This window comes from Canis lupus, chromosome X (genome assembly GCF_003254725.2).
Source record: "Canis lupus dingo isolate Sandy chromosome X, ASM325472v2, whole genome shotgun sequence".
Classification (NCBI taxonomy): domain Eukaryota; kingdom Metazoa; phylum Chordata; class Mammalia; order Carnivora; family Canidae; genus Canis; species Canis lupus.
In genome coordinates this window covers 96,444,906-96,467,042 of record NC_064281.1, presented here as the reverse complement: position 1 = coordinate 96,467,042, position 22,137 = coordinate 96,444,906, and the positions used below count along the sequence as shown (strand labels likewise).

At 36.0% G+C, this 22,137-nt stretch overlaps 1 protein-coding gene across 3 annotated transcripts in view; it reads left to right on the top strand.

Moving 5' to 3' along the window:
- Positions 1 to 22,137, top strand: part of TENM1 (teneurin transmembrane protein 1) — a 794,660-nt gene that overhangs the window by 526,628 nt on the left and 245,895 nt on the right. For all 3 annotated transcript variants that reach the window (XM_025431163.3, XM_049107241.1, XM_049107240.1), the window contains 5 exons: positions 7,756 to 7,955; positions 9,191 to 9,401; positions 14,003 to 14,104; positions 15,429 to 15,623; positions 18,687 to 18,887. In XM_025431163.3, the coding sequence (XP_025286948.2) occupies positions 7,756 to 7,955; positions 9,191 to 9,401; positions 14,003 to 14,104; positions 15,429 to 15,623; positions 18,687 to 18,887 (909 nt within the window). The remainder of the gene's footprint in view (positions 1 to 7,755; positions 7,956 to 9,190; positions 9,402 to 14,002; positions 14,105 to 15,428; positions 15,624 to 18,686; positions 18,888 to 22,137) is intronic.

Sequence of the window (22,137 nt, the reverse complement as noted above, 5' to 3'; positions counted from 1 at the left end):
AAAATGGTAGTTAGAATTCTGATAAGAATGCATTGAATCTGTAGATCAGATTAGGAAGTATTGCCATTTTTATAATAAATCTTGTAATCTATGAATATGGATATTTCCATTTATTTAGGTCTTCTTTAATTTCTTTCAGTGATGTTTTGTATTTCTCAGTGTACAAGTCTTGCAACTTTTTTAAAGATTTATTTATTTATTTTAGAGATGGAGAGAGAGAGTATGCAAGCCAGTGTGAGTGGGGGGAGGGGCAAAGGGAAAGGGAAAGTATCTTCAAGCAGACTCCCCCCTGAGATCATGACCTGAGCTGAAACCAAGAGTTCAACACTCAACCAACTGAGCCACTTAGGTGCCCCAACTTGCAACTTTCTTTGTTAAATTTATCCCTAAGTTTTTAATTCTTTTTGATGATATTATAAGTGGAAATGATTTTTTAATTTATTTTTTTATTGGTGTTCAATTTGTCAACATATAGAATAACACCCAGTGCTCATCCCGTCAAGTGCCCACCTCAGTGCCTGTCACCCAGTCACCCCCACCCCCCACCCACCTCCCCTTCCACCACCCCTAGTTCGTTTCCCAGAGTTAGGAGTCTTTCATGTTCTGTCTCCCTTTCTGATATGGAAATCATTTTTTAATTTCCTTTTTTGACTTTTCACTGCGTGTTTCCATATTTATTCATTAACCTTTGAATATGTTTTTTTCTTTTTTTTTTTTTTTGCTAGTGGCAATATTATTTTCTTTTAAGGAGGTGTTTTATACCATGTTGACCCATGACTCTGAGTCAATGTTTAAATATGTAAAAATGTGATGATGATAAATTTGAGTTTTATATCGATTCAAATTTTCACCAAAAAAGTTTAAAGAGATTGATTACATTATGTACCATTGGTAGTAATCAACAGACTGATATTCTACAAACATAATTTGTGTTTTGCTGTGTGAGATTGTATGTCAAGTCAGGAGAGTGTGAAATTTGGAAACCAATGTTTGTGAATACTACTTAGTGGTCATTATAACACACCATAAGAACTGTGAGATTTTTAAAAATGTTTAGAGAAAGTGGAGATCCTTATGGCAAATCTTAAAGAAAGACTTCTACAACAAGAATTATGTCTTTTAAACAATAATATGTTCAACAATCAGATAATACAGGGTCAGATACAATTCAAAATTAGTGTTTTAATTAATGGTGAGATTTTGACAATACCATTTCACTTCTGTCTGAGAAGATGTTTATAATACTAGAGAGCTTCTGTACTGGACTCTGAAGTCTGTCAGTGTCTCGACGTAATTGTTTACACTTACATACTAATGTATTTCTCAAGTGTAATATTTGCTAATAGACTTTTCCGCACAATTAGCTATCTGTTATCAGTGTCGGGATGGCAGGGGTATTTTATTTCTAAATATATTTTATTCACAGTTAATTCCTAAAAGTCTCCATGTGAAGATGTGTCAATTCTTCCTCCCACTAAACCTTGTATCAAAATGTCAAAATAAATTATCAACATCATGAAATAAATTATCAATATTACTATTTTATTAATTCATCCAAACAATATTTACCAAGTACCTATTATGTACAAGGTTCATTCTTCCTTTTCTTTCTTCTGCACGGTCCTGGGCTATAGAACCAAAATAAAAAGCACGTGTAATACACAATCTGGAAAATCTGTCCCTGAAGAACTGAGAGTTGAATACATATTTTTCCTTCAACATTTTGTATAAGGAAAATTATACATGGCTACTTAGATGTGAAGGGTAGGATAGGTTTTCACTGTGCCCTTTATATCTCTTCACAGCTTTTGATCACAGGGATTAGGGGTTCATTTCACCTCCCCATTTTGTTCTAAGCACTGATACTCTAAATTTCATAATGATTTATTACTATGAAACAATTATTATGTTTGAAGGAACAAAAGGGAGATGGTACTTAAGCCATGAGACATACACTAGGACTGATTCAGGTGAAAGACCATTCCAAAGGTATTTGTTGAAGTCTTTTGAAGATTCTGAACGTGCTATATGATGAAGTGAAGGCAAATACAATCTTAAAGCATATTTCTTTTTCATCCCTTCGGACAACATTCCCTTCAGTTAATAAAACGGGAATCTTCTTAGCTTAGATACATTTTATGGAACTGGCAAATGCCTTTAAAGGACTGCTAAGAGTGCTGTTATGGACAATGCCATAATCATTTTTACACAAAGACCTGATACTGGAATCTTTTTAATACCTACATGTCAGTATCTTCTACTCATGTTTCACTGAGTTTTGTGCAGAATCATTAAATCCAGCTTAGCTACCTTAAGTAGGAAAAATAAATGCATGTATGTGTCCAGAATAGAGTTATTTACCCCATCTTATAAGGACAATCTTTTTAGTAATTATGTTATTAGTATTCAGGTATGTGGCTGAGTCTAGAGATAATGAAGCCTTAGTTTAGTCAAGACAACCACTGCTCACAGTGTCACCAATTCCAGGCCTCTGTATTTACCATCCAGGTAGCTTGACCTTTTCCTTTTGAACTAAGCAACCGTGAGTTAGTTTGCCATCCTTCAAGACAGCCTATCTGCCGTTTGTTTGTTTGTTTGTTTGTTTGTTTTTTACCACTCAGCAGTTTATGCCTGTGTTGTAAGCTATAAAGAGAGTGTTTAGCTCAAACTAAATTGTTGGATATTGGTGGGACTGTAATAACCATAGTACTGCACAGTTTGATATGATCCAGGGCTGTCTGCACTTTCTCTGGCATTTGTGCAAGGGAGTCTTCTACTACTGGAGAATATGGTCTCCCTGCACCTTCAGATGTGCTATAGCAATTGAAGTGATTATATGACAATTAAAACTTGAATGCTACAAAATCCGTACCTTCGTGCTATATTTTAACCCTGCTTCTGACACCTTGCAAATGAAGGATCAGAGTCAATATTAAGTTTGACCAAAATTATTCCACTTACTTATACAGGTGCAGAATGCCTTCCTGAAATCACATTATGTATTGTTTTTCTGTGTGTCATTTTCTTCTCTTTAGTTTTCCACTTTGAACTGCATTAAGAAAAAAAAATTAAATAGTAAATTAACCGAGAACCACTACATTGTAACCCATAACAAATTTTGAGAAAAGATAAAATGGAGCAGGCTATTTAGTGTTATAGATTGCTAACAGGGAGATGTCTCCCTTTCTGATGCACTCAAATCTAAAGGTTAGAGGCTGAGAAATTTTCCATCTGCAAGCTGTAAGAAATTCTCTTTAATACCAAATTGCTGCAACTAGCTTGCTTTGCTATTTTTATTTAAATTATAGTCCACATGTTCATTCATGTTGTCATGTCTCTTCATCTATCTTGTTTTAATTGTGATGCAGGCTCTCAAAGGGTAAGATTGTCTTTTGAAATCATTTTTATAAATGACTGAGTATATATGCTTCAGATATTTACTAATGCTAGTAACCAGGAAGCTCCAATAACACAACTTCACGAGTTTCTTTTGATTTAGTGAATAACATTTAAGTAGCCTCATTATGCAGTATATGATGCTATAAAGTGCAGAAGGAAGACATGGTGTAGCATTTGGTAAGGCTCGTATATAAAGGTTAATGTCCATCAGCCAGTTTTGCCCTGATTTTTTAAAATGACAGTGTCTGCATTCATTAAAGGCTGTTCACAGCACCTTTAAAATAGTGTTTGTTGAACCTAATTTTAAATTATTTTATATTTATAATAGTGTTTGAATAACCAAATGATGCATTTTAAGAAGTGATAAAAGCCCCTGATGAGGATAGCAGTTGAACAAACTGAACATTAAGTTGAGGACGGAAGTATCCGCATAAACACGGTCTATTAATTGTCTGCTCTTTAAAGACATTTGTCAGCTCCAGGACCTAAAGAGTTAAATGCATAATCAACCCTTTGGGGACAAGACCAGTCTGTCTCACATGGGAAAAAGTAACTTTCAGTGAAAAATAAGGTCCTCAGTTGGTCATTTATCATCTCAAAGGGCATATTTTATTATAAATGTCAATTCCACAAAATTATGTGTCCTGTAATACATAATTATGTTCAAAATTGCATTTGAAATCTATTATTAACAGTTAACAGCGAACATTCTTAAAATAGTTATTACTCTTGGCCTTAACACAAAAAGCGATAATGGAGGTATTTTAGGGAGTTAAAAGCTGCAAGGCATTGGCCTCTGAATAAAGCCACCGCAGGTGTGTTTCTTAATGGGACGTTAATTTTATGGCAAGTGAACACAAAGGACAAAGACCATGTGTGTTTTTAAACTGTGTTTGGTGTGGAGAAAGAGTTGATGATCGAAAAATATAAAGACAGTGTGAAATGAGGCCAAATTGAATTTTCCCTCTTGAAGAGTGATCCTTGTGGCTTAAACCCAAGACAAACTAATTCTTGCCCCTCCTCTTCTATTCGCCACCACCACTTAACAGAGAATTCCACAGAAACATATAGTAAACTGGCACATTGAAAATAATTCGAAAATATGGCAAGAAATAACAAAGATCTGCTTGTCCAAACTCAGCATCCTCTCCCACTAACCAGCTCCTTCTAAGTTTCTTGTTTTTGCTACTGGCATTGTGTGAGTCACCCAAACTCACGACCACAGGGTCAGTTTTGACCTTTCCGTAGCCCCCATACCTAGCACCCCAGTGTCCTAAGAACCTGGCTTCTCAGTGTGTAGGCTGTGGACCATGCAACATGGGCATTACTTGGGAGCTTGTGAGAAATATCCAACCCTAGACCTACTGAATCATAATCTGCATGTTAACAAGATGCCCTTCCATAAGCACATTCGAGTTTGAGAAACGCTGCTCTAGAATCTTCTTTACACTGTCTTTCTTTTTTTTCTTCTCAAGAAAATAGCTTGTTATTACAAATCAGTATCTTTATGTTTTAAGTATATATTTGTAAAATATATGTCTTTTAGATTTTACTTTTTAATTCAGAGTGATGAAGCTTACCTTTTAACATAAGCATTTAGTTCGTTGCTCTTTATTATAATTTATTGTCCATCTTCATGTTTTCTAACTGATCCATCTAGTCTGTGCCTTCTCTTTCTTGCCTTAGTTTAGATAAATTATTTTTATCTCAGTATTATTTTCTCTGTACTAGCTTGAAAAATAAATTTTTATTTTTTAGTATTTATGCTTGAAAGTACAATAAGATTTTTAAATTTTATAATAATCTGAAGTTCATAGATATTTATATCATTCTTTAGGATAACCCAGTTTTATACTTCCTTAATATGTGATTTTTTTAACTTTATTGAGGAAAAATTGACAACTGTAATTGTATATATTTAAGTATACTACATGATGATGTCATATATCCATACAATGTAAAAATGATTAAAAAGGTCAAGATAATTAACACATCCATCACCTCACATAGTTAACTTTTTTGGTGTGATAATAATGCTTAAGATCTACTTTCAACAACTTTCAAGTATATGATACTGTATTATTAACTATAGTCACTCTGTTCTATGTTAGATTGTCAGAACTCTCTACTATAACTAAAAAGTGTGCCCTTTGACCTACATCCCCATTTCCCCCTCCCTCCAGCCCTAGCAACCATTCTGTTTCTGTTTCTATGAAACTAGCTTTTATTCTTTTATAGATTCCACACATAAGCGATATCATACATTATTTGTCTTTCTCTGTCTGGCTTAGTTTACTTAACATAATGCCCTCCAGAATCATCCATGTTGTTGCAAATGGCAGGATTCCCTTTTTTTTGGTGGCTGCATATTTCATTGCCTGTATGTATATCACATTTTTTATCCATTCTTCCATCAGAGGATATTTAGGTTGTTTCCATATCTTGGCTATTGTGAATATTGCTGCATTGAATGTGGATGTGTAGATATCTCTTCAGGATCTTGATTTCAGTTCCTTTGGGTATATACCCAGGAGTGGTATTGCTGGATCATATGATAGTTCTATTTTTTGAAGACCCACCATACGTTTTCCAAAACAACTGTACCATTTTGCATACCCACCAACAGTGTATAATGGTTCCCTTTTCTTCACACGCTTACCAACGTTTGTTTTCCTTTTCCTAATGGCCAACCTAACAGGGTATGAGGTGATATCTCATTATGGGTTTGACTTGCCCTTCCCTAATGATTAGTGATGTTGAGCCCCTTTTCATGTGTCTATTGGCCATCTGTATGTCTTTTTTTGGAAAAATGTTCAAGTCCTTTGCCAATTTTTAAATTAGATTATTTGCTTTTTTGCTATTGAGTTGGATTATTTGCTTTTTTACTATTGAATTTTATGAATTCTTCATATATTTTGTTTTGTTATTTAAAGATTTTATTTATTTATTCATGAGAGACACACAGAGAGAGAGAGAGAGAGGCAGAGACACAGGCAGAGGGAGAAGCAGGCTCCATGCAGGGAGCCCGATGTGGGACTCGATCCTGGGACTCTGGGATCATGCCCTGAGCCGAAGGCAGACATTCAACCGCTGAGCCACCAGGCACCTAGTTCTTCATATATTTTGGATATTAACCTCTTATCAGATATATGGCTTGCAAATAATTTTCTCTCATTCTGTAGGTTGTCTTTTCAATTTATTGATTGTTTCTTTTGCTGTGCAGAGCTCCTTAGTTTGGTGTAGTCCCACTAGTTTATTTTACAGTTGACTGGAATGGATTTATCCCATGTGAACTATTGAGCCTACCCTAAATTTAGATCTTTATGTCATTTCACCTGAGTTATTGCTCAGTAATTCTCTATCATTCTTGTGTTCCTTTGCTCTAAATCATCCTACCTTCTGCCTCAAGAAGAGTCTTTCTAATGTACCCAGACATCTCCCCTCTTCTTCAAAACCTTTAATGGCTTTCCATCCTTTACGCAATAAACCTTCAGGACCAGCACTCAAGGTCCTATGATGCCATTCTCTTCCTCCAGCCCTATCTCCAACTGCTCCTCTGTATAGACACATACCCTACCCCATAGCTTTACAAGTTTCTCTCCTCTTTGTTTTGTTACAAAAATGTTCCTTCCCCATGGGATATTCTTCTCAACAGCTCTGTTGAAATTTTCTCCCTTCTTTCAGGCCCATCTTCCATACTACCTCCCATAAATACCCTTTTCTCATTCATTCATTCATTGAATAAATATGTATGGAGCACATACTATTTGTGTACATTATTCTAGTTACTGAGGATAAAGCAAGGAACAAAACAGCCACAGCCTCGTGGAGTTTATATTCTCTTGGTAGAAAATTGGCAATAAATAAGTAAAATACGTGGTATGTTAGAGGGTGATAAGTACTAAGAAAAAAATAAAGGAAGATAAAGGGCATAGAGACAGCTAGGAATGAGGAGTATCCTCCAACCAAATACCCTTACCCAGAACACTTATTTTCCTTTACAATGTGGCTATCTGTGCACTTGTCCTATTTCCTTTCTTATATAAAAAGCTCCATGAAAGCAAGAACTGCATCTTGTTCATTGTTGTATCTCCTATAGCTCCCCAGACCACACTCAGTAAATAATGGTTAAAATGAATCAAATGATGGAAATAAATGCAATAGTTGTTCAAGAGAAGGGGAAGACTCCTTGGAAGATACTTAATTTGAGTAAAGCCTTGAATTATGAGTTAGAGTGGGGAGGAAAAAAGAGCTGAGTAAGTCATTTCGATATATTTGTTCTGAAAAACTAAAAACCATTGCTTTATAAAGATTGAGATTAATATTATGTGCAATTTTCTTTACCTTTAAAACCAGTGTTTCAGAAGGGACGGGCGATAGACACTGGAGAAGTTGACATTGGTGCACAGGTCATGCAGACCATTCCACCTGGCTTATTCTGGCGTTTCCAGATTACTATCCACCATCCTATATATCTGAAATTCAATATTTCTTTAGCCAAGGACTCTCTGCTGGGGATTTATGGCAGAAGAAACATTCCACCTACACACACTCAGGTATTTGATGTTATAGGAATTTCTTGGTCCTCTTAGAGGGTGGTGGGATGAATTGTTTCAGGGTTTGGGACTCGTAAAGTATGTGGGAGTCAAAGGTGAAGGCAGACCATGTTTGTAATGAGCAAATATCCAGAATAATCACACTCAAGTGAATAGGAAAAAATGACATTGAAAAATAAGCAATAGCATTTAGCAGAGCAGATTCAGAAAAGAAAGTTTAAGAAAATATTCTTGAAACTTGAATTATATTTCCTGGAATAGGATAATTGTGAGCTTTCCCCACACCCTCATCTTACTTAGCTTTTGGGCCCACACCACCTTAGCTGGCTCCATATGGCCTTGAATCCTTGTCCCAATGAAGAATGCAAATCTATTAGGGAAATGAGCCCAAAAGGCAGGTTTTATCTTACAGGTAGAAATTTTTTCTTGTTATTGTTAATAATAACTCAAATATGTAAAACCTCTATGATTTACAAAGCCCTTCATAAATATTAGCCACCTGATTTCTCTCATTTTTTTCCTTATCTCTTCCTTACATGAACCCATTTGGGGCCCTACTCCATCTAAGAAGTAGCATAAGGATCATAACTATCAGGGGATTGCTTTTTTTTCAACAGATACGACTGTAGTCCAAACCTTACCTTCTGGAAGGGAGTAAGCTGGGAGTTAGAATGCCATTCAAATGTGACTTAAAAAAATGCCAAGGGAAAAGTGTACCATGTGCTTGTCCACTGATTAGGGGAAAAAAGGAGGGGGTCCTTTAGATTTTTAAATATGCTACCAAAAATGTAGTAAATTATTATGAATATTCTCAAATTTTTTACTATTTGTTTTAAAAACTGCAAAACTCTTGTATTTGTAGAGAAGATCATGATCATATTTTTGAGGAGAATGTGTAGTTTTGAATATGTTTTATTTGATACTTTAGTAAATATCAAGATTCTCTTGCCAAATACTAAATAAGATTTTTTTCTATTTCTTGTTTTATTTATTTTTAGACCATTATTTTGAATACTCCAAACTGAAAGGTTTATGGCACTTATATAGTGGGGCTTTTCTTCAGAATTAATAATATACTTTTGTGTTTAAGTATACTTAAGAACAAATAACTTCTTTTTTCATTTTGCCTACCTGAAAGAAGTATGAAGTATGAAATAGGGCAATTGAAGTTAAAGTTTTTCCTTAGTCTAGAAGTAAAAGTAAGTAGCTCATATTTGTATGTGTATTTGTTCCAGTTTGATTTTGTAAAATTGATGGATGGAAAACAACTGGTGAAGCAGGACTCCAAGGGCTCTGATGATACCCAGCACTCCCCTCGGAACCTGATCTTAACCTCACTGCAGGAGACAGGTTTCATAGAGTATATGGACCAAGGGCCTTGGTATCTGGCATTTTACAATGATGGAAAAAAGATGGAGCAAGTTTTCGTGTTAACTACAGCAATTGGTAAGCTGTCGACTATTATTTTGAATTAACAGTATGGTTCTAGAAAGAGAACAGTGATTAAAGTGATACAGATGTTGTTTAAACTCATTGCTCATTCTGCCTTAAAGTCCTTATTCAAGATAGGTCACTATGAGAAAGGCTTATATTATTGTTGTCATTAGTGTTGTTTAAATGCTGATTAAGATTCTTTAAATGCTCCATTATTTGCTGCTATTGTAGGATATTTGCCTTGTACCATTTTTATGTTTTCAACGGGAATAATTACCTGGATAATAACATTACCAAGGCTGCATAGATCAACAACTTCAATGAAATAGGGAATAAGCAGAATAATCTCAATTAATTCAAGAGCTATTAGAAAAGAAAAGGCAAATAAATACCTTTTAAAATGGAAGAACTAGCATCAGTCCAGTTCTTCTTTTGAACAGCTGATTCTAGAACCATTAAGGCTTCAAAATACAACCTAAGAGTATTTAGACCAGAGTCTTAAGGACAATAACTTGGGTCACTCAAAATCTTTTTTTTTTTTTTTTTTTTTAGAATTTGTTAGCCTTGAAGGGAAACATCTCATAGACTCAGTATTTTTATTGTGTGAATTTTCCTAAAACACATGTCTTTTAAAAGAAAGGAAAATACTTTACAGCTGTCAGTTTTCTATACAACTCTCACCACCTTATCCTTTAGTTAACCTGTTCAACCATATGTTTAGGAAGATGTGTTGACTGTTAATAGATATACCATCTGCTCTTTATAACAATTATGTTCTATTTTTACTTGATGCCAAAGACCTTGAGTCAGTAGAAAATGGTATTCCAGCCATTAAGATTATCAAAAACTTCCCTCTAAAGTAATCAGAGAGGCTATAAAAATGCACTGATGATTTTTTCCCCTAGAGAAAAACTGCACTGATTTTACATCTTCAAAAGACAACATATTTGTTAAACTAGAAAAAAATATTTTAAGCCATGACACTGTTTTGCAACACTCATAGACTCAATGGAGCAGATTTCTCAGATGTACCTTTCATGATATTTTTCTGTCAAGTCCCAATTTTGATAATGCAAATGCCAATGAGTTATGAGAGGTTGAGTTTCTCCTAAGAAATCCAGCAGTTAGAAGACCTAAAATATTTGTGAAGATTTTCTCCCTCCTGTTATCCTTACCACTGAGCTGAAGTTAAAACACTTACCCAACTATTAACCTTTCAAAAATCAATAGACCCAGAAACATGCTTGAAGTTTTTTCCCTCCCTTACTTCCTCCCAAAAAGAAGCTAACCTTTGAGAAAGAATACCTATTATCCAGATATCAAGCTGTCAGTTTCATATGCAACAAAGTATTTGCTTTTTCCTTAATGCTAGTCAGGTTTGGTTTGTTTGTTTGTTTGTTTACTTTTCTTGAAGCAATAGACACACTTATCCTGCAATTTCCACTTAAAAAGAATCCAAGTAAATTTCTGAAAAAAATCAAAGGTATTAAATTATTTACTCTAAATTCTCCCCATTATTTGTTTATGTTTTTATAATTTATCTTAATTATAGTAAAAAGAAGCTAATATATTTGATTAAACAGTTTAAGCTTTGTATGAATTTACGCTAAATGCTGCTCATTCTCTCTTTCATGATAATGTAAGAAGCAGTTGATTGATATTAACTATATTTAGTCCACTGCTAATAAGGATCAAGACCGTATTAACAACCAACATTTATTGAATGACTAATATAGGCTAACCACTGACGTATTAATATATATTATTTTCCAGTAATATAGACAGAGTTGTCAATATCCCCTAATCTCAGCCAACTTGCTCTGTAACATGAGAATATATACCATTTATGGAGTGCCATTCTGCCCCAAGCACTGTACCAGATGCTTTACATTCAGTTATATTGTTAGATTCTCATCACAACCCTGATAGCACAGGTGTTGTGATATTTATTTAATAAATAAGGAAATGGAAGCTTGGAATGAGTAAATAATCTGATAGACTCTCACAGCCAGCAAGTGGCAAAATTGAGGTTTGAGACACCCAGTATGTCTGATTCCAAAGCCCATGCCCTTTATACTGAAATTATTCCATCAGACTAATCATTACCTTTAGTTTCTCCCATAAGAAAACCTGCCAGAAGCAAAACCCATCATCAGTGCAGATGCAGATACCGAAGGGCTTTAGACTCTAGAATAAGAACAGAGTTTTATGAAGAGAACTTTAAAATCCTTCTCAACTCTAATGATCAAGGAAGTGATTCTGAAGTAAGATTAAAAAGATAGAAGGCCAAATTTCATGGAGGCCAACCAAAATAGACAAACACATTCTTTTTTATGACTGGTTACTTATGTAATCCTCCTCCTAGATTCCCTAGGCTATAGCCATCCTCCTCCTAGATTCCCTAGGCTGTCCCAGTGTTTCTGTCATACCTGGTAGAGGGAGCAGCTTCCAGAACCTCCCTATATTGCCTTCCCTTGTCATTTGCGTTGCTGGTGTTAAGCTCTGTGTGGCAGTGGGGGCCCAGGGACAGATCTTAGATAAGTCAATAAGATGTAGGGATTTTTATTTATTTTGATAACAAACTTTATTAAACATTTCTCTACAATGGCTACATTCCCACAAGGCTGCTTCCATAAAGTTGTCAATAGGAGCTGGTGTGAAATTAAATTCAACTATGTTTACCTTTGAAAGCTTCCTCCATGGCCTCTTATTCACAAGCAGGGGAAATCCAAATGTAGATCTAAGAACTGCCACTGTTGCTTAGTACAAGAAAGATAGATTAAATAGAAAATAAAGAAATGATTGTTCCATCTTTGAATGGGAATAACTCTCTGTGCCTCTTCATAATGATCTTTTAAATAAATTATTTTATGAAAATAACTAATGTTTTAATAAGTTAAAAATGGGTAGCTCTTTGTCAAATGCTCCATTTCTGCCAGACCAGTTGTAGTTCAGCAAATGCCATGTATAAATTTCTTACCCAGTTCAGTTTTCTAACACAGGAATCAGAGAATAACTTACCGTAAACCTGCAAAAAGCTATCTGATGTATTCACACAGGGGTGAGAAAAAGAATCTTCTCTGAGTGATAATAGGGTGGCTATCCACACAGTGACTGGATTTATTCTCAGCTTTCTAAGAATTCCCTGAATAAACTAGATACCATTTTTCTTCCTCTCACTTTTATTCTACCCAAGGCTGAACTCCAAATCTAGATCAGAAGTTGTCTAACTATGGAGGTTTACTATTGGAAACATTGGTCCTCAATGCTTCAATGTGGTGAGCATCTGCAGGGTCACAGGTGGTTCTTTTTAGGATGTGGATCACTGAGCTGCATTCTTCAGATTCAGTAGATCTGGAAAGAAGCCTAGATATCTGCATTTTAAGTGCCTCAGGTGATCCTCCTGATACAGGTGGTCAAAAGGCCACATTTGAAGAAATGCTATTTCTCGACCTTCATTATAAATTCTCATAGTTGAGTGGAAGATGCCAAGACCACTTCCTAGAATATCTCCTTCTAATTGGAAATAGCTTATGCAAGTGAAACTAGATGAAGTAGATAATTTGGATTGAAAAGGAAAAACTGGTACATACGAGAAGTATGAGTTAAATGGGCCAGAACATAAAACTCTGAATCCAAGAATGCTAAGTATAGAAAACTTCCAGAAAGAGTAATGAGAAGACGATTAAAAAAAAAAAAAAAACTGAAAGAAGAAAGCACACATACCATAATAGTTCATGGACTTGGAATTTGATTTTATTATACTCAAATACAATTTTAAACTAGAAATAATTTTTTTCATTGTCAGAGTCTGACTTTTGTATAACTTCATACCTCTTCAGCCAAGTTACTTACCACAAGACTTATCAAAGTTCTGTCGCACTGCACATCTTTATGTCACTAGAACTACCTATGGGCACCTTCAAAGCCTTCTCAATTCCCCTGAAACCTATTCTTCTCTAAGAATGGATTGAAGGGAAATTAGTGGCAGAGAACTGATAAGCATTTACAGTCAAGAAAGCATTTCTCAACAAAATACTTAGGTTCTAATGCTTTTAGTGGTGGTGAATTTAATATGAACACTTACTTTAAAAGCCTTCCATTGTCACTTATTAATGAAAATGAAATACTGATTATCATATTTAAGCTGTCAAGGTAGTAGATTACACATTTTAAGATGCTAGAAAAGAAATTTTTTATTTGCTACAACCTAAATTTTAAAAAGTAAACAGTAGATTTAGTCTTTTGGGTTGCATTTTTAAGCCCATTTTGCTTTTGAGAAATGTCCTATAATCTTAGGACATTTTAAGCTTTGTCATGAACATTTCATAAGAATACAATTCATCTAGACCCTTTATGCACTTTAGAGATGAGATTGGTTTTTAGTTTCACTCTTGAATAGCCAATTCAGCAAATCCAGGGCCCTTTTAATAATTTGGTGCTGAATGTGAGATCTTACAAAAATCTTTGGCATCTGATTTTAAACAGTAAGTGCTCCAAGAAAGCAGAGGGCAATATTGTTACAAGCCCAGAGTATTGCAATTAAAAAAAAATTAAGGACTCTACAGCCTGGAAGTTTGCTCATTTGTTTTTCTTTTTCTCTCTTTTACTAGAAATAATGGATGACTGTTCAACCAATTGCAATGGAAATGGAGAGTGTATCTCTGGCCATTGTCATTGTTTTCCAGGATTCCTTGGGCCTGACTGTGCGAGAGGTAATGTTGCTCTCTTACTCCAATTGGTGTAGGGAAATACATGTTAATTTGAGAACTCAGGATCAGTAGCAATAGGAGGAGGACAAGTGGCAGTAGAAGTGACAGCAACAGCAGCAGCATCCACCCCACCACCACCACCACCGTAACCAAAAGTTGAACACTTATTCTGCCAGACACTGTTCTAAACACTTTGTTACCTCTTCTGATTCATACTTACTGTGATAACCCAATGAAGTAGATCTACTGTTATACCAGTTTAGTGGGCAAAGAAACAACCTCAGAGAGATGAAATAGGGTGGAATTTGTACCTAGATAATCTGTAACTGCTATACATACCCATATAGACTGGAAAGGATAGGTAATCACAGAATGGGTAAGTAGCCTTAGAAAGTAGACTGGCAAGTCAGAAGTTAAGCTTGGCAAACTTTACTGTTTCCTAGATTTGCCCATAGTTTAATTCTTGAAAAGCTTTGGGTAAATCACACCGAGTTTCCCCATAGGCTTACAGTTATTACCTTAGAGGTGCTTTCTACTCATTTTCAATATATTCTTAGAGTTCTCAGTCTGCTAATGCTTTAATCTCAGGTTTCCCAGCCACTCAGTTTCCTTAGATTAAATTCTGCTCAGTTTACAATTCTGTGGCAATTGCTGGCTTCCCAGGAGCATGATAAATCTGGCAAATGTAGGGATTAGGAGTAAAGATGGTGGCTGGTATTATAAATTGAATAGGACAGAAGATACAGGTCCTGCCCTCAAGGAGCCCATAGTTTTAATAGGGAGCGAACAATGACAATGCAGAGTAAGTATTCTAATAAAGATCTGCATGAAGTGTCATGGGAATAGACATCTGCCCAGCATAAATCTTTTTAAATGTACAGCTTTTTAAAGATAACGTTTTATAATATGAATAACTCCCCTATTTGTCAGTTTTTACATTTTTCAGGTTTTTCTTTCTAAAAGTAACATACATCTGTTTGAGGTAGAAAAGCCATAAGAGGAAAAAAAAACCCTAGCTTGAAATAATAATAATAATAATAATAATAATAATAATAATAATAGCTATTTAAGAGTATGGTGGGATCAAAAACAAATACTTGACATAATTTTTCCACTCAGGATACTTTTATATCTTATCCTTACCCCACTCCCATAAAAGAGGAAAATTCTGTCTGTAATCACAAATATGTGTTTATTTAATAAAGGCTAAGACAGAAATAGTACAAATTTTTGCCTGAAATATTATACAAGAATCAATAGAGTAATGCCCCTTTGGAGATTTTAAAAGCATTCTGAGAACACTACAAGTTCATTTGCCAACCTTCAGATTCGTGCCCTGTGCTATGTGGCGGGAATGGAGAATACGAGAAAGGACACTGTGTCTGCCGAAATGGCTGGAAGGGGCCAGAGTGCGACGTTCCAGAAGAGCAATGCATTGACCCAACATGCTTCGGTCACGGCACCTGCATCATGGGAGTCTGCATCTGTGTGCCAGGATACAAAGGAGAAATATGCGAGGAAGGTCAGAGCCCCATTTTCATCTATTGCTTCAGGCTTTTCTCTCACCGAACTGTCCAAGTGTCATTCTGTGCTTCTAGTAGAGATGCAAGTCGTCTTTGCAAGCTGTAAATGTTCAATATGTCTTTAGTACGTGGAGCAAAGGGCTGGAGTCGGGGGAGTTCATGTCTCTTCTGACAGTCTCTAATATTAACACGAGGCTGTATCTGTGACACTTGCAGAGTGCTAAGGAAAAATGGCATTTTCCCCTCTATTTTTAACTTATATAACTTGAGCATTTCCATGTTGATGATATTAGGTGTTAATTCATGTGCTTCCGTTATTACATAGTACATTAGGCTACATCTTTAAAGGACATGATAAAAAAAATAATATATGCACATTTGGAACCATTTTGCTGAATATTTTCTTTGGGAGCGATTTGTAATTACTATTATTATCATTGCTTTATATTATTTATTTTTACATACCTCATGCTGAAACTTGACCTCCGTGCCTAAGGAAGCCAAGTTACTACTAATGAGTTTCAAGGCAGTGCCTTTATATTACAATTCACCCCAAAGGAACCTTTACGCACACACGCACAAATGTAGTTTGAAATGGCAATAGTTTTATCATTTAAAGAGACACATTGAAAAATAACTTTACTAGTAATCAGATCTTTTTCATGCCACATCCCTCAAATAAGACTGATTTTAGAAATAATATTAAACCATTACCATGGGAGATGGTCTCATCACAACCGTTGTTCAGGAAAGAGGCTGCTGAAAATGCACTATAATTGCCTTTTAAAGATGGCTCATTAAGACTATTACACAGCATTTTAAAGGGTTTAATCTCATTCTGCTCCAAGAGTTTAGCTTTCCACCTCCAGTTAGCAATAGTAGAATTTGGGTGTGAAGATTATATCTGTTCCAATGAATGGCATTGGGCCTAGACAGGGCACCAAAGTACCTCTGGAAATTGTTTTTATGGTCATCCAACCACAATCATCATATTTAAGCTATAAATTCTGATGTGATGTGGACATATGCATGTTCACCAGAACATGGTATCTCTCACAATACCCATAGTTCGCCATGAAAATGTTTAACCTAATTAATTTGGACCCTTCTAATTAAAACTTGGGAGCAGTTGAAGAAATAGCTTAGCTTACATTTCCCTTTTAGGGATCGCTAAGAAAATTTGTAGAATAACCAAGATAGCAAGGAAGAATGCTCACCATATTTAACAGTATGAACTTGTCAAATACAACAGAAAAAAAAATATTTTCAGTCAAACACTACAGACCAGAAACTCACAGGCTGAACTGGGCTTATGGATGGGTTTTTTTCTGGTTCACACAGTGGTGATGGTGGTAGTATTTTTGTTGTTGTTGTTGTTTTAATGTGATCTATTTGCCAAATTTAAAAATAGAGAAGTGTCCTATAAAAACCTCTCTCTCTTTCTGATCTCTGGAACAACTGGAAAATCTGATAACCCTGGGCCCATGTTCCTACATGGTGACAATTACCTGGGACCAAGAAACAGCAGTTTCTATTAAACTGGATACTCGTCTCAGTTCACTCGGAACACACCGGATTCTTATATCCAGTTCATCGCATTCATGTATGCTGCCTGCTGGCCCATTCAGCCATATGACCTCGTGCTTCTGACTTAAGTGACTTACCTACTCATTGAAGGTGGCCTTTTAATAAAATAAACTATACTCAATTAAACATTTTATTTGTTAAAGTAGTTGCTGTGTTTTAATATAACAAAATGGCCTCCTTCTAAAACAATATTTTAGACTTTCCCTCTCGCTCCAAATAATGAATGAAATAAAATTAGGTGTACCTTTTAGTATTTATTTGCTGATTAGCTCAGTAGTAAAGCCTTGTGCTAATGACCTTGAGATTTGAGGTTAATTATAATGACAATAACACTAATTATAATAATGCTTAGTTAGCCTTACTATGTTCCATGACCATAGGCCACACCCAAGACCAGACTGGTCTTGCAAATGAAGGCAGGTTTTATCAGTCTGATTCCATTGCTGGAAAAGTAATTCAAAACATACATCCTCATAATGGGGAGTTATTTTAGTCTCATCTTACTTGTATTGGGAAGGTAGAAGTTTGGAAATCAACCTTTTCCCCTGGAATGGTCATTCAGTTAAAAGCACAAAACAGTTTTCCTCAAAGCAAACACAGAGATCTACTCTTAAGAGTTTATACCTTTGTTAGAATGTGTCCAAAAATTTCCAAACTCACAGAATCAGAAACAAATAGAATTGCATCTGTGATATTCTAAAACATTGACAACTATATCACAGCATCCTGATGGAAGAAGGCATGGAAAAAAAAACTTTAATAATTTTTAAAATTAGGTTTACAAATGTTGTATTTTCAGTGCTCCTAAGAAATTAATGAAAGATTATAATAGATTCATTATATTGTATGATTTCATGCAACAGTAATCAGCTCACCTAATACCTAATAATCTAAGCTTAAAAAAAAGATATGTGCATTTTAATATTTTATATATTTATATATAAATATTTTTATATCCTAGACATTTTATATATGTAGTATATTTGTGTATTTTATATATTCATTTATTTGTTTTATTTTTTGTATATGTTTACTAAGTATATCTTCTTCTCTAGTCACATCAAGTGAAAGCCATTTCTCAGAGCTGATTCCAATTTCAAAAAAGATAAGGAATGACTTCCCAAAAATTCTTGGGTTTTTTCACAAAGCTGAGGAATTCCTATCAAAGGCCCACACTGGTGCACCTACCCATATGTGTGGGAGACTACACACTGCTCACAATATTATACAACATATATGTGGTTTCCTTAGTCTTCTAATTTTAGGATGCAACCTTTATGACACTCTACCATATTTTTAAGTGTTAATAATCTTCTGATTTGAATACAGCCTTTGAATGAGACATTTTATTACCTGATTAAAACAGTATTCATGACATATTAGGAAATCAGTGTGCCTGTCTCAGTTTCATTATCCTAAGGTATGCAGGCCACATCTGTTCACTTTTAACCTTTTTCTCCTTTTTGGGCCTTCAGAGGACTGCTTAGACCCAATGTGTTCCAACCATGGCATCTGTGTAAAAGGAGAATGTCATTGCTCTACTGGCTGGGGAGGAGTCAACTGTGAAACCCCACTTCCTATATGTCAAGAGCAGTGCTCAGGACACGGGACTTTTCTTCTGGACGCTGGAGTGTGCAGCTGTGATCCCAAGTGGACAGGATCTGACTGTTCAACAGGTACACTGGAGTTACTTCTTTCTCTCCCTTCCTCCACTCCCAAATTCTCACTGGTCTTTGCCTTCAGGTAGTACTCCTCAAAGTCTGATTTGTATGTCTTCATGGGTTAAAAGGGACTTCCTGCAGTCATTTCTATACAGGTTATTTCAAATATGTATCTCCCCTAAACTCGAATTATCTTTCATTGTCAGTCATCTGCTGAGTATTTCCACTGGGTGTTCCATCACTTAAAAAATGGAACTTAGCTTGGGAACTCTGTTTATACGTTGCCATATTGCCGCCCAATTGCTATTCCCACAACTTGGCTTTCCTTTTCCTATTCCCTACCTTAAAATTAGCTATAGATCTACACTGTCTAGAGATAAGCTTCAGATATCCTACTCTGTTATTAAAAAGCCCACCACAAACTGTTCCAAAGCTCTATCTCCAGCCTGTCTTCTGCTTCCACTTCCTGCATAAATCCCTGCTTCTGTGAAAGGACTCTAATATGCTTTGCTCACTCCCAGGATATCACATGTTCACACTTTTCTCTATGCCCTTTCCTCAGCATGGAATGCTGGTACCTTTCCACCTATGAAAATCCAATCCTTCCACTAAGATCAACTACAGTTTTAGCTATTCTCTAAAACCTCTCCTGATCACATCAAGAGGATCCTCTGAAATCATACTGTACTCATTGCTAGAGAGTAAAAATGGCATCATGATATAGGTATTTGTGTGCATGACTTGTTTTTCCATCTAAACTAAAAATAACGGGTCATTCTTTATACTTTTTTTTCTTATCCTCAGGCCATGTGCTCATGAAATGAGTAGAATTAATAAATAATAACTCCTACAGAACCTCTGCCTATGAATTTTGTTGAGGATATAAAATGCCATGTGCTAAACAGAAAAGATTAGAAGCTCTCTGAGACTTCCTGTACCACTGAATTAGTTTATGAACCAAAAAAATCAGCAGTTCTGTGCTGTAAAGAAACAAGAATATCCCTCTGTTAAGAGCATTAATTCTAACATAATACTTTACTGTACAAAATTTTGTTGCCTCACGTAGAAATAATATGGGAGAGAGGATTGCATTTTACAGTTTCAGAAATGGATAAAATGATAAAGACAGTGTAATAGTAACTAAAATGCAAACCTTAAAAATTATTCGTTTATTTACTGAGCAAATATATGTGTACCTACCATGTGCTTGGCATGGTGCTTGGTGCTGGAGATACAGCGGCAGACAAGATGGCTGTGGCTCTTGCACAAAAGAACCTTATAGTCTAGTGGAAGAGATACATAGAACAAGCTAGAAAATGGTTAGAGAAAGAAGGTAGCTGGGTATGATGGGACTGTATTGGATGACTCTAACTTGGTTACTGATTTACTTACTAAATGTTATTGAACATCCTTTCATGTGTTAGATACAGTATATCCAGAGCTTCAAGTTTAAAATAAGAATATTTACATTTGTATTATTATTAAAGCACACACATAATTATTATGTAATAAGCACTATTCTAAGTGTTATACATGTATTTTTTTGGTCTTTACAACAGCCCTGTGAGATAAGTCCTATAATTGTGTCCACTTTGCAAATGAGGCAGCTGAAGCACATAGACGTTAAATAACCTGTTCAAAGTCAGCCAGATAATAAGTATCAGAGTCTAAATCTGGACTAGGGTGTTCTGGTTTCACATTCCATACATTCAACCATTGTACTGTACTATACTATCCCCTTCTCTAGGAGTCCATCACCTAATTCACCATATAAAAAAAAAAATCTTATCATAGGACTATGTGCAGAGTCAGGTGCCGCAGAACACAAAGAGGGAGCCATCGGATATTTCTATGAGAAGAGGCCCTGTAGTCAGGCAAGACTTTGAAGAAGTCAACACTTGAATCAACATTAGAAAGATGATTACATGTTTATCATGTGGACAAGAGGGGAAAGAACATTTCAGGCAGAAGCACTAACTTAAAGAAATAAAGATGTGAATTCAAATGACATAGTTGTCATTGGGTATAGGTGCAGCCTAGGAGTCCAGAGGAGACATGGGCAGGAGCTAGAACGCAGGCAGTTTTCTTTACACACCATGCTAAAGGATTTGCATTTCCCCTTGACACAATAGGAAGCCACTGAGTGGTTTATAGTAAGCCGCATGTTGGATCGACCACTCTGACAGCAAGTGAGAGGATGTATTGGAGATGCATGATGTGGGGACGTAAGGGACAAGTGCAGTGTGATTATTAGAGTAGACCAGGAGTGAAGTGTTAGAGAGGGCCTAGCTAAAATTGCCGCCATGAAAATAGCAAGGTGGAAACAGACAAAGAGGGAGTTACCATAGCAGATGAGGGGCAGAGAGGAGCCAGGGATAACTATCCTGGGTGGCTAGGTGAAAGAAAGCATCACCAACTGAGACCAAAAAAGCCCAGGCAGAAAAATGGGTGTGGGCAGAGAGACTGGATTTGGTGAGGTCAGCTGTGGATATGCTGAGTTAGAGGTGTCTGCAAAAGATCCAGGTGGCTGTGCCCAGTGAGGGATTGATAGTCAAGAATGGAGCTTATGGGAGAATCCTGAACTGGACACACATATTTGGGATATAGTTCAGATCTTAGGAATGCACATTATGGTCCAAGAAGAGTGCAGAAAATGAGAATGAAGAAAGTCAAGACCCTAGAGAACACCAATATCTCGTGGTGATATCTTTAACATGAGAAGTTTCTTAACATTTACTCAAAAACTTACCTGTTTATATGACCTAATAAACATTTCTTGATTGAATAGTGATTCTGTATCATATGATTTCTCCCTAAGGCCACTCACATCCCTATGTGTCCTTCCTGATGCCTCAGAATAGGCCAAAACCTTTGGCAGTATACTAGTCACCAGTTGTACAAATTCAAATATTTGTATTTCCCACAAATCAACATGAAATTCATTGTGCAGAGAGTTTCTCTTTCCTCAGCCCACCCCTTCCACCTAATACACAAAGACATGCACCAATCCTGTCAGCAGAAATCACTCAGAAGGGGAAGAAAAGGCTAATTACAATTGTGCCTCTACACTTGCCCCTCCTCACTTCCAGATGAAGTACCCTAAACCCTACCCTACTCTTCCCTCACCTCAAATCACCCTTACCCACCCAAATGAATCAAATGATGAGGACAAGTGATAGTCCCATAGAAGACTAGGTGTGGAAGAGAGTGCAGAGATACCTGCTTCAATGGTTCAGAGATGTGGTGGTCTCTAGTCCCTCTGCCC